This window comes from Harpia harpyja, chromosome 17, assembly GCF_026419915.1.
Source record: "Harpia harpyja isolate bHarHar1 chromosome 17, bHarHar1 primary haplotype, whole genome shotgun sequence".
Lineage (NCBI taxonomy): Eukaryota > Metazoa > Chordata > Aves > Accipitriformes > Accipitridae > Harpia > Harpia harpyja.
Genome location: NC_068956.1, coordinates 21,518,294 through 21,532,123, shown reverse-complemented (window position 1 = coordinate 21,532,123; position 13,830 = coordinate 21,518,294). Strand labels below are relative to the sequence as shown.

General features: G+C 38.9%; 1 protein-coding gene across 1 annotated transcript in view; it reads right to left on the bottom strand.

Annotated features, from left to right (window-relative positions):
- Nucleotides 1-894: 894 nt before the first annotated feature.
- Nucleotides 895-13,830, bottom strand: part of RNF17 (ring finger protein 17) — a 52,690-nt gene continuing 39,754 nt past the window's right edge. Inside the window, exons 31-37 of the mRNA XM_052812964.1 lie at nucleotides 13,371-13,496; nucleotides 8,559-8,669; nucleotides 5,030-5,180; nucleotides 3,917-4,052; nucleotides 2,388-2,577; nucleotides 1,932-2,037; nucleotides 895-1,112 (exon numbers count right to left, since the gene is read on the bottom strand). Coding sequence (XP_052668924.1) covers nucleotides 1,939-2,037; nucleotides 2,388-2,577; nucleotides 3,917-4,052; nucleotides 5,030-5,180; nucleotides 8,559-8,669; nucleotides 13,371-13,496 — 813 coding nt within the window. The 3' untranslated portion in view covers nucleotides 895-1,112; nucleotides 1,932-1,938. The remainder of the gene's footprint in view (nucleotides 1,113-1,931; nucleotides 2,038-2,387; nucleotides 2,578-3,916; nucleotides 4,053-5,029; nucleotides 5,181-8,558; nucleotides 8,670-13,370; nucleotides 13,497-13,830) is intronic.

Here is a 13,830-nt window from a genome sequence, read left to right as displayed (position 1 = left end):
ACCTAACAGGCATTTTTAAGCTGACTTGTCTTTTAAAGAAGTTCTGCAGTACCTGCAAGTGAAGTGGTACTGCTAGCATGTCTGCTGCTCTAACTCTTCATTGTAGTGGATGCTGAAAAATTTGTTTCTTTTGCACAGTAGAAGATACTTTCTTCCCTTTGTCCCCTGCCCCTTTCTCCTCAGTGAAAGCAAGCTCTGTAGTTAGTTACTGTGCCTGTGCCCTTTTTTACTCAAGGGGTAAATCAACTTGTAGTAGTGGGAACTATGCTCACTGACAACTAGAAGTTGCTTGGTGGGGTGATTGCCAGGATTGCCTAATCTTAAACAGCAGCTCTTATGTAACTCAAGGCTAAGTCCCTTTCATGATGATTGATAAATAAGTTTGTTTTGTTTTTTAAATGAAAATAAGGAAAAACACATTTTGAAGACAGCACATGACAGCTCTATAGGGTATTTGCAACAGCATATGGCCCATGTCTTGTAAACTGTGAAAGGATCCTTCCACTGGTAGTACAGACAGGCAAGCTAGCCTTGCAGCATATCTGAGCAACACTACTGAGGTAAGTTTTGTACATGTACTTTCACATGATCTTGATGGAAGAGACATACATAAGGGTATGTGTGTAGTATGGGCACAAACTGAAACACAGGAGCCTCCCTCTGAACACCAAGAAACTTTTTTACTGTGAGGGTGACTGAGTACTGGAACAGGTTCCCTGGAGAGCTTGTGGAGTCTTCATTGTGCATGTTTTTTCCTTGATAATCTACAAAGGGTTTGAGCTTTAAACGTAAAGGATATACTAAGCTAGTACAATAGGGACATCCAAAGAAACCTTACGTACTATAGCAGTAAAGGAAAACAAGCTTTCTTTCAGATGCATGCTGAGAAAGCTCTTCTTTATTCCAACACTTTCAAATGAACAGTGCAGCTCCAAGAGTAGGAAGGAGGTGCAAGGGCACCCAAAACACATCCATCTCATCATGACTGAAAACAGAAAACACAGCAGCAATGCAAACATATTCCAGAACAAAGACAGAACCACTCCCCTATCCCCAACTGTTCACCCCTGATTCCAGACTCTGGTACTGGAGAAGTCTGTCACCAAATATGCCTGAAACATAAACAAGAGTTACATCACAGTAATGAAACTATAGTCTTCTAACAAGATAGATAGAGGAACAAGTGTGCCCAGCATCAGCTTTTTAGCTATTTCTTTACTACTATACATTCATTCCATCTGCTCTTATGAAAAGGGTATCACAGAACAATACTTAAGGCTCTAAGGTCAAGAGATTGAGATGTGAATACACAGTTTCACTATTTCAAGATTCAATAATGTTGGGAACGTTATCTATAAACATTGATTAGAAGACTGCTTGTTAAATGGGAGGGAAAATGACTACTTAACATAGAGTTGGCCAGGAAATTAGAAAATCTAAGTCTCCAGTATTCTCTGTAGACTGTAAAGCTTTCCATTTAAAATATTCCATGTTTGACTAGATCTGTGGACATCTGTGTGTTATGGATCTCTCTGAGAACAGCTGGTAAAGAACATTGAGATCAAATGCTAAAAATGAAGAAAAACAATTAATTTGATTGTTTGGGCAGGGTACAATGCCCCACATCAAGTTACCTTCTTCAGTTACTAGCAGCAAAAGCTCTTTCTGTTTTATTGCCTTAGGGCTCTTTGTTTCAGTACCTGTTAGCTCTTAAAGCTACACTATGGGCTTCAGTAATGTGTACATAAAGAAATTCAAATATTTTAACAGCATTTTATTCTATTAAGAGTGGAAGTATATGGACAGAAGGGATTTTTTCTTTAAAAATAAATTCTAGCTGTCAACATTACTGAGTTTAGACTTTGCTTAAAACTTCTGAAATCATACCTTTGCAATGGTATGAATTTGTAGTTCATATTCACTGTACTTACATGTCACTCACTCATCCAAATCTGCAAGTCCCATTTGTATCAGTTTCATATGAATGAGATTTTTGTCATCTTCATACAAAGAAATAGTGACCTCTGGTGAAAGAGCCTGAAAATCAGAAGTTCACAGAGTTTTGACAGAACATTTAAATCTCAAGCTAACCAATAGTGAAAGTTATTTTACTGGCTATACTCACTGCCTAAATGGAACTGTGAATACACAGAGTATCTGTGTTTAAGTAAAGCAAAGTGGTTTTAGAGTAACAGGAATGCTCAGAAACTTCTTGTTTGCTGGATTAAGAAGAATGCCACATGATTTTCTCTCTTTACCTTCATGGTAAATGGTTCACAATTTTAAATTATGAGGATTCACAGTAAAACAAATACTCAGAAATTAGAGTGCTAGTAAAAATTTTAGGCTGAGCAAGAACTAGGAAAAAAACCAAAAGTGTTTCTCACAAGTATGGAAGCAGAGAGCTGTTTTCCTTCAATGCACTCCATCATAGCCCACAATGCTTCCACGCTCCATTCTGGGCAATAAGGAATTCTTTTCACATTTCTGTCATATAAAGCAGGTTTAAATCCAGCCAACAGAGCTCGTACTGCCTGAACAGGATACTTCAGCAGATGATAAGGTATGTGACGCAATCTAAAACAAAAATGAAAAATGTTTGCCTGCAACAATCCACCTGTCAAGCTGAACTGTCAGTATGTATGTAAGGATAGCTTAATGCTTCATGCAGTAGATTTACAGTGTGGAAACTGGGATCAGAGTCCCTGCCCTACAATAACATGCTGGTGTCAGACTGAACAATTCATTATGCAGGGTTAGGCTCTCTGAAGGACTTCAGCACAGTAACTATCAAGAAGCAGGCCAGTATCATACAGACCCCTCAAACCCGCCAGGCACACTAGCTCCCCATTACAATGCTTGGGGAGGAGTCTCAAGTGCCTAAACCAGACCTGAGCACAGGAATGCAAGCGCAAGTCATCACAATGCAGGCTCCAAATCTGGTGCGTCTGGAAAATTACATAGGCCTTTGTGGTCCAAAGTGCTTCACACCTGGATGTGCTCTAGGCACACTACTGGAAATAGGTACCTTAGTTTTCTATTATCATCTCCCCATTCTTCTGTCTTTCTATCCCAGATGCAAGGGAATAGGGAAGCAGGGCAGGAAGTGCAACCCTGAAATAAAACACACTCTCTCCCATGATCCAATAGTCCACAAAGCAGGGGTTCTGTTCAAATCCCCATTTTGCCTCATCTTCAGCAAGGGTCTGTAGATTCCCCAATGAGCTCAAGAGCAAGTCAATGCGATTAAGCAGTATATATATGAAATGAAAGTGCTTCAAGAGAGAAAATTCAGGCAAACTTAGGGGACCCTAAAAGCCTGGGGCGTTTGAGACATTTAGCTGACATCTGTGTGTCAGCACAGGAGCAGTTCCTAGTGGCTCAGCACCAGGCAGAACAGGGATTTGAACTTCCATTTTCCACACAAGCAGAGCAGGGTGTGCCCCACTCAGATACTCCCTTATCTTATTCCCCAGCTGTCTTCTGTGCAGATGGCAGTTGCACAGGATCAGAGGATTTGTTTGCACACCTGGAGGGCTCAGTCCCTATTTTGTGTATGCTTCTTGGGTACAAAAGCAGATTATAAGCCTGAGCCTACTTCACAGGTCAAGTAACCTGAAGATGATGGAGAAATCTGTTATTGTAATAATGGGCTTCTCAGGAAAATCCGAGAAAGAAGCAGGTGCACAACCCCATGCCCTGCGGACAGAAATTATTTAACCAGCCAACCAACTTTCCTTCCAACTGAAATCTAATGCTGAATTATTATAAATAATATATCTACAGTTACATAAAAATAAATAATAATAAATGCAAAAATACATACACTTATTTATAAGTACATACTTGATAATATAAGTGTATACATACATACAGACATAGACATTTTCCACGCATTTTTTTCTTATGTATTTACCTGCTTGTTGGGACAACTGAAAAACTACCATAGTCAACAAACTGAACCAGGATCCTAATAGGGTCAAATTCTTCAACGGAGAGGAGCTTTGCTCTATACCATAAACCATCCTGGTATTCTACAAGGCAAGGCATTTCTGTAAAAAGAAAAACAACAATCACAAAACACCCCAAAATATACTCACAGCGCAGTACAAACTAACTGAACTTGAAAATCCATTTTACTTTGTGACTGAGATTAAGTTTTTGCTTCCTTCTCTAATTCATGCTATTATTTTGTTCTATGCTCCTCCAGTTCTCTCTGAATTTCAATTCACAATCATTAGTATGCAAGTTAAGTCACATAGTAATGATGAGAATCAACAGAAAATTGCTTGGTAAAGATAGTGATCCAAACTGTTTAACATTTAAACTTTTCAACTTCGACTCATTTGCACATTTCAGTTAGTGAACAGATCGTTCTCTAAGAGAACAGACAATAGTCTGGAGGACAGAAGGCAAATGCTGCCTAAAACCTCAGCCAGAATTTTACTAGTTGGTAGAACCAAGTACTAGCACTAACTGGTTTCTTCACAAAGTTTTAGACCCACACACTGTACGTTGTTTTAGGCCCAAAAGCTGTAGACAAGAGAATTAAAGCCCATCTTTTGCCTAAATGGAGAAATCCAAAATTAAAGTGAAGTGATGCTCTTCAGGGTTCACATAATTTCTAACTCCTGGTAACATGATTTTCTGTACAGAACTTGTGTCTTTTGAATATTTAATAGCAAGATTTTCACAGTTACATCTTCAGTGACAGTCACCTTAAGGGAAAAGTTTTATTACTGCCATATGCAATCTAAACTCAGTTCATCAACTTTAACAGGCATCAGAAGTCTGAGTTCTTTCCATCATTTTCCTGTGGAGCAAAATGACACAGAAGTCTCAATTTTATGAAAAGTAAAAACATATGATTATAGGGTATCATATGATTATAGTGTAGTGTTACTCCTTACTCTCCAAAAGTTTTATTTAAAGATACATAGAAATATAATTACTCCTATTCCTCAAAAAGAATTTCAGGCTTTTTGTACATCCACATGAAACAACAGGGAAAATAAACACACTAATATACCTGTTTGGAAGTGTGTTAGAAAAGGAAGAGACTCCACACTTTTATTGCACCACTTCAGGGCTTCATCAAGGCTCTCCGAGTCACAGTTGGCATCTCCCACTGTGGCAGACTGCTTCGTAAGGTTCTTAGAAGGATCAAGGCAAATATAAACCTACTCAAAGAAAAGGCTCTCATATTACAATTTTTGCAGATGACTTAGAACCTTCAAATTCCATCAGTGATCGAGGATTATTAGAAGATCACTTGTTCCCATCTTTGAAAGGTTCAGCATATGCTTGTTCCCCTTTCTTCTTTCCTCAATTTATAAGTAATTTCATATTTGCACAATTTTTTTCCAAAAACAGAAGAGAATCATGATTTATTAATGTTAAAAAGTAAGAATGAAAGGAACGCACGTACTAGAGAATATACCCATGTAAGATTTCACAGCTGTGTCTTATTAGAATTCCTTCCTCCTGCTACTTGGTAAATAATCTCACTTCATAATATCAAACCAAGGATTAATTTTAAAGTTAATGAAAGAAAAGCTTTTGAAATGGTGTTTTGTTTGCTACGCAAAGACATTCCATTCACCTAATTTATAACTGGGTCATCAGTATAATGCTGTAGGTCAAGGAAATGAAAGTTTAAACAACATGCATAGGTGAATTAAAATCTATGTAAGTTTCTAAATGAAATGCCTTTTTTTTTTTTTTTTAAAACAAAGCTATTTCAGAACATTACAATATTTTAGTGGTAGTCCAAACAAATTAATGAGTAGGTTATTATTTTTTTTCTAAACTCAACATTATAATGCACTAGCCAGGGAAGAAAATTAATTTTCATTTTCTAATTTGTATACATTATAATCAAGCCATAATTCCATCATGCAATTGCTACTTAAATCTATAGGAGTCCAGAGCAGGATCTAGTATTTACAATTATATACCATGATCAAAAGCAGGAGTTCAAATCATTTGCACAAAAGGAACCAAAACATACTCATTATAATGGTTCTCCTGTAAGAGAAGCAGCAGAATACATAATTTAAGAAAAGCCCTTTTCTATGATACCCAAACACTTCCATATTGTATTTAGTCAAAACAGTTCTATATTATAGAATATTAGAATCATAGAATCAGTTAGGTTGAAAAAGACCTTTAAGATCGAGTCCAACCGTAAACCTAACACTGCCAAGTCCACCGCTAAACAATGTCCCTAAGCTACACATCTTTTACGTACCTCCAGGGATGGTGACTCAACCACTTCCCTGGGCAGCCTGTTCCAATGCTTGACAACCCTTTCAGTGAAGAAGTTTTTCCTAATATCCAATCTAAACCTCCCCTGGTGCAATGTGAGGCTGTTGCCTCTCATCCTATCACTTGTTACTTGGGAGAAGAGACCGACCCCCACCTTGCTACAACCTCCTTTCAGGCAGTTGTAGAGAGTGATAAGGTCTCCCCTCAGCCTCCTTTTCTCCAGACTAAACAGCCCCAGTTCCCTCAGCCGCTCCTCATAAGACTTGTGCTCCAGGCCCTTCACCAGCTTCGTTGCCCTTCTCTGGACACGCTCCAGCACCTCCATGTCTTTCCTGCAGTGAGGGGCCCAAAACTGAACACAGGACTCGAGGTGCATCCTCACCAGTGCCGAGTACAGGGGGACAATCACTTCCCTAGTCCTGCTGGCCACACAATTTCTGATACAAGCCAGGATGCTGTTGGCCTTCTTGGCCACCTGGGCACACTGCTGACTCATATTCAGGCAGCTGTTGACCAACACCCCCAGGTCCTTTTCTGCCGGGCAGCTTTCCAGCCACTCTTCCCCAAGCCTGTAGCGCTACATGGGGTTGTTGTGACCCAAGTGGAGGACCCGGCACTTGGCCTTGTTGAACCTCATACAATTGGCTTTGGCCCATCGATCCAGCCTGTCCAGATCCCTCTGTAGAGCCTTCCTTCCCTCAAGCAGATCGACACTCCTGCCCAACTTGGTGTCATCTGCAAACTTATTGAGGGTGTACTCGATCCCCTTGTCCAGATCATTGATAAAGATATTAAACAGAACTGGCCCCAATACTGAGCCCTGGGGAACACCACTTGGGACTGGCCACCAACTCGATTTAAATCCATTTACCACCACTCTTTGGGCCTGGCCATCCAGCCAGTTTTTTACCCAGTGAAGCATACACCTGTCCAAGCCATGAGCAGCCAGTTTCTCCACGAGAATGCTCTGGGAAACGGTGTCAAAGGCTTTACTAAAGTCCAGGTAGACAACATGCACAGACCTTCCCTCATCCACGAAGTGGGTCACCTTGTCATAGAAGGAGATCAGATTAGTCAAGCAGGACCTGCCTTTCATAAACCTATGCTGACTGGGCCTGATCTCCTCGTTGTCCTGTACATGCCATGTGATGGCACACTCAAGACGATCTGCTCCATAACCTTCCCCAGCACCGAGGTCAGACTGACAGGCCTGTAGTTCCCCAGATTCTCCTTCTGGCCCTTCTTGTAGAAGGGCACCACATTTGCTAACCTCCAGCCAACTGGGACCTCCCCAGTTAGCCTGGACAGCAGCCAGGACTGATGATAAATGATGAAGGTGGCTCGGTGAGCACTTCCGCCAGCTCCCTCAGTACCCTTGGGTGGACCCCATAGACTTGTGTGTGTCTAAGTGGTGTAGCAGGTCGCTAGCCATTTCCCCTTGGATTATGGGTGCTTCATTCTGCTCCCTGTCCCTGTTTTCCAGCTCAGCAGGCTGGGTACCCGGAGGACAACTGGTCTTACTGTTAAAGACTGAGGAAATGAAGGCATTAAGTACCTCAGCCTTTTCCTCATCCTTTGTCACTATGTTTCCCCCTGCATCCAATAAAGGATGGAGATTCTCCTCAGCCTTCCTTTTGTTGCTAATGTATTTATAGCAACATTTTTTGTTTTCTTACAGGATGTTAGATTTTGTAACACATTCAGTTTCTTACCACTTCCTGTTCTCCCATTTCATCATTTGACATTCAAAGTCCACACAGGAATCTTATTTGATCAATGAACATTACATTCCACCTTTTGCCCGGGAGACTACTAGAGGGAAGCTGTGTGGGTTTACACAAAAATCAATGATCAATCGTTGACCAAAGACAGTAAAATACAACTGTAACAGCCAGAAAATGTTCACATTACTATACAACATTCTAGTAATTTAATTTTTGGAGAATAAAGAAGAGCTATATCATTATTGTTCTGCCAAGTTAAAATCCAATGACCTATTTTCTTATTATACAAGGTAAGTACCAGACTGCAGTATTGTAATTCTTAAAATTCATTTTTTAGGGAAATGGTCAGTATTTATTTCTCTGCCCCCACCCAAGAGGATATTTAAAGTAAGAGTTCATTCAGATAGTTGAACTGCACAACCACCTGGGTCAATAACTCAGTAGCATTTTGCAACCTTACTAATAATTTTTTATGTTATCTAAAATTGTCAGCCACGATTTTCTTTTCACCAGCATGACAGGACTGCAGCATTTCCTGTCTGCAACATGTATGTTTACAAAACGTACCTCCTTAGGGGACACCAAATGGGTAACTCTGACAGGAAAGGTATCTCCTGGAACAGGTAGCGGTGGCAACTTGTATGAAGGCAAAACAGGAACGTCTCCTTCAAGTAGCTCCTAGACCGAGACAGACTTTGGTCAAGCATTGTATTTAGTAACAAAATAGAAACTAGCTTTGGTACAATTTCTGGTTCAAAGGAGTTATCTAATAATGTAAACAGTGTGTCCTTGATGAAAAAAGTATTAATCAACATTTCCTTTCAATACTTAGTAGGTTTTTAAAAAAGCTTTAACTAAAAGATAAGTTAATTAACACTTTTAAAATATAAAGATCGTATCTTTGAAATGGTCCTAACATACTGACTTGCTAACTTGATTGCTGATAATTAAAAAAATGCATTAAATATGGAATTCCCTTTAAAGTGAAAAAAAAAATTTAGAAAGAAAAACTAAAACAGTAGCAATTAATTGGCACAGATTAACCTGAATGCCATGCCCAATGGTACTGCTGTTTGCCAGAGCAAGTCATCCCTTAAGAGAAGGCAAAGGATAATTTAACTCCTTCACCACCAGAATTATCACTCCTTCAAAAAGATAACAGATTTTGCACAGTACAGATACACTGGAGCATGCTATGCTACTGAGACAGTATGTGTCTTCTTCCAGAACCATGTATTTTACAGGTCTTCTACATGCCATTAACTCATTTAGTTCATGACAAAATAAACCTTGGTGCATTAAATTATACTTTTATAAGGTATAGCACATAGCTCAGCTGGATCATAGGTCGTGAATACAGCTCCTATTCTCTCTTGTACTTTAAGGTGACACATAACAAAAGGTACAATTTCTCTAAAATACATTTTATTTTTACACATCTACTTGATGAACAGTTTTTACTATGCTCAGAACAAAAAGAAAAGTGGAAGCAACCAGATATATATGACTGCAAAATAAAACAATAAATTCCGACCCTTTCTTCCCCCTGCATGATCTGACATAGGATACAGTACAAAAACCCATTGCGTTCCTCAGAGTTAACTAGGAAAGAACAGCTTTTCCATTGAAAGTATGTACTCCTAAGATTAAAAAAAAAAAAAAAAATTATCTCAATAAATACTAGTAAGGAAAGGATGTCTAACTGTATCATAGATACATACAAACTAAATGGCAGATTTCTGCAAAACAATCAGGAACATTGTGACAGGCCACCTCACTACACCTGGCTCTAAAGATTCAACTTAAATTCCAGCTTATTCCCAGATAAGCACTGCACGTAGCTCAGCTGGGTATCTCAAGTCAGCTCTTGCGCGTGTCTCTGAAAGAGAAACTGCATTGACATTTTTGTTGTTAATGTTAACAGACTTTTCTTATTGTCAGTAGATTGGTTACTTCTAAATCTACCACACTTAGGCACAGACAGTCCAGCTGTAAATACTGATACTAAAAAGATGTTCTACTAAGACATCTTTAGGAGTTACCTATTTCAAACAGTTGCCCCTCATCCCTTCTGCCTTTGTGTCTATTCTTTAAAAATCTAAAAATGGCTTACATTCCTTATTATATCTGTAAAGCCATACCAGAAATTATGTGTTTTTAATATACAGTACACATCACATAATACCCTATACTTAATAAGGCAACACAAGGGTGCTTTTCAGCATGAAGAATTTAATCCAGACTAAGTAAATGGTAGGCTGCAGTGCAGTGTGTTATGCTGTACTTCCTTCTCTACCACATGCAAAGCTTTGTTAATGAATGGTCTACATAAGCCCACCCAGTAGTGTGAGACACTAAAGACATCTTTAGGATGATGAAGACTGAAGTGATAGTCTGGCAAGTCTCAGATTCTATATTTCCCTGAAACAGACAGGGTATCTTAGACTTTACTCTCATATTGACAAAAGGAAAGCAGAAAGGGCTTTCTAACTAGCTGTTTTCAGAATGCTTTTCCACTAGTCTTGTGGTAAACATCAGTGACAGAACAGGTCTTCTTGGTGTGAGAGATGGTGGGACTTACGACCCACACAGCTGGCCTTCAACCCACATGGCTGGCCTTCAACGTATGCCCACAGTCATTTGACACTCCAATCCTTCATCCAGGCTTGTCCTGATAAATTCCTAACAAGGTAACAACAGCTTAGGGTATCTGGCAGGTCTTTGAGTCACTGGTTTTAGAGGAAATTAACTGCCTATTTATAAGTAGGGAATAGGGACACGAGGAGTAAGCCTTCCTCCAAGTTGAAGTGCCAAACCACATAGCAATCTCAGTGCTAGAATTTGTAATGATGCAGCACTGCAACACCAACTGCAGTATCTGCTCTCATCTATCATGGAAGTCCATGCAGAATCTGAGGAGGAGGAATTAGCCCTTTGTACACTGCTACTTCTGCCTAAAGATTTCTCTCTCTGTCTGAAAAGACACCGATCTCTCTCTAGAATTGCCCTGGTGATGCTCAAAGTGTTCAGATGACTACAGGTCAGTAACATCAAAAATGGCTTTGCATGAAGTCTTTTCAGCATTGTCTTTGCTGTCATTCAGAAGGCAGGTGCTAACTGAATGAACATGGCTACTATGTCAACAGCAGTTTGAAGCGCATCTCTCCTCTGACCTAAACTAATAGACTATTCCAAAAAACCAGTATTGGCATTTCCAGGGGTGGATTAAGATGGAATTGTCTGGTCAAGTGTTTGCTCAGATTATAAGCTTAAAATCTGCAGACTTCAAGTACCTTACTGTAAAGGGGCTGATATGCAACGCAGTTAAATATAAAAGCAGTCTGTTTAAGGAATTTTGAACTGATTTTGGTTCAGATGGTTCGAACTGGTTTGTAGTCAACTGCTGTAGAAAAAGTAATTCTAAAAATTATTGTTCGATAAGCCCGAGCTCAGAACGAAGAGATTAAAAACTTGTCTGTCAAATAAAGCAAGGTCATAGTCCCCCATGCCTGAATATATGAGCACAAGGCAGCACCTGGCTGCCTCGGTTCTGACTCACAGTGGTAGAGAAACAAACAAAACCAACCAACCAAACAAATCCCATCTCCCCAAAAGCCAAATAAAAAAATACCACAGTATAATGGTCTTGTATATATAGATAATATATGTGCATATATGTGTATACACACAAACACACACATATATGTACACATATACCTAGAATGAGATTCACTGCTCTAAGTTTATCACGCTTGGGGTTCTGGTGTATTCTCCAATATCCTACTGCCAGGAAATTTTCTGGCTAATGACTAAGCTATGATTGTCATATGATAACAAAAGACAAGTTCCTAAACTCACCTGTGCAGCTCAACAGAAGTGCCTCTCAAAGACAATAATACACTCTGCAGCAAGTGGGCTCTGCATAAGCAGCTTATTACCACTATTAACAGAAATACAACACTCACAGAACAGAATACAGTCCTTACCAGCTTACTTACCTGAGAACACAGATCTGAAGCAATGAAATAAAGTTATAAAACTATAAAATAGTAAAATATATAATGACTATACTTTATATAATAATAGTATCCTTTAGTCAATGCAGTGTATCACTTGGCTTGTGAGGATTGCTGCTTAGTCTCTACAGCTAAATCCTGAGCTGATTTTGTTTGAACGTTCTCAGAGCTGCATGCTTCCCACTTCTGCTATTCCCGAGGTTCTGCTACTGGAACCAGCTTGAGCTCTGGACACCTTGCTCCTTTTCTGGTCCACAAATGAACACCTCCAATACTAATTTTCTTACAAATTGTTCTGAACCACTTATTCCTGGAACGGATCTGCTTAATGCTATACTCCTTGTGGAAAGCATTCCAGGCTTTCTGAATGCTTCTTGTTTATAACCTTCTTCCACAACTTTATTTTTGTTTTCCAAATTTCATTTTTGTTTTAGTGGTACAATGTCATTTCAAGATCCATATTTAGTTTGCTGAAAGTTGTGTGTCATGTGCTGACTTCATGAAAAAGCAACAAGACACTGATTTACAATTAGGTTTTCCATGGTTACTCAGTTCTAATACACACAGAGATTTTTCTAACTGCATCACAAGCCCACTAGCATACATACCAAGACTTACATCAGCACTGACAGCAGCGTACTCTGTATTGTAAAATTATTTTCTGAAGCAAAGACTCATATTGGAAAGAAAAATACATTGGCAGGCTTAAACAGAATTAAGAGAAAAATGCAACAACAAAGCCTTAGTTATTTAAATAAAACTGATCGTCAGATTTCAAGAAAAAAAATATACTGAGAAATTACTTATCTACTTTTTTTGTGTTAAGACAATGAAGTTTGGTGAAAATTTCAATCCTCCTCTAAAGAACACCAGATGAGTATCTCAGACACTTGGAATGAAGAACCTAGGTAATTCCCTTAGAAATCACTAGGTTTATGTTGAAATACTTGATTCAATTTACTTCTGAATATCTCCATCCTTGGATATATTTCTATGATTAACTAATCCCTTCAAGTGATAAAAATATTACCCTATTCCTATCAAGTTTTAGACGTACACAAAAACTAATTGGACTTTAAACAGAAATGCAAAAATCTCTTTTCAGCAAGGAGTCCAAGAACAAACTCTTCGCAACTCACTATTCCAGACAATCTTATCAACACATCGTATCTACCCTTCTTATGCTACAGAGCTGTGTATGTAGTCTTACTGCTGTTTACATCACAAAACTGTACAGAAATATAAAAAGAAATAACAAATCAAAGGTCACAACAAGCAACTGAGTCATCTTTTTCATGTCAGAATTACAACAGTAGAAGGCACAGACACACAAACACAAAAAAAAAACCCCAAACCATCTCACCAGCGTTGCTATGTCCTGACAATCTTCAGCAACACAGTACTTCTGGTATGCCATGAAGGAAGAAAGAGACATTCCACCAAAATACAGGTTGATGGACAATTTGCCCCATGGATTATCTGGCAATTCCTACTTACAGAAGACAAAATAAGATTATAACAGTAATAGCGTGACTGAGGTTTTAGAAATAGTGATCAGGAAATTCAAATCTGTCATTCCTATATGCACCATACTCATTCATCAAAGATACAAAACTAGTAAGGATGGCTATTAACATCAGTTATGACACAAATGGGAATATATCCATCCCTGGAATGGCAGCACTGACTACTCAGCCTAACACTGAAACATTATCCCATGTTTGCTCACTCAGTCATAAACCCTTCTCTTTCACAATTTATCATTAGAAATTAAACTATCTGAAATTGCAGGTTTTCAGACAATACAGATTATGTGTTTCCGT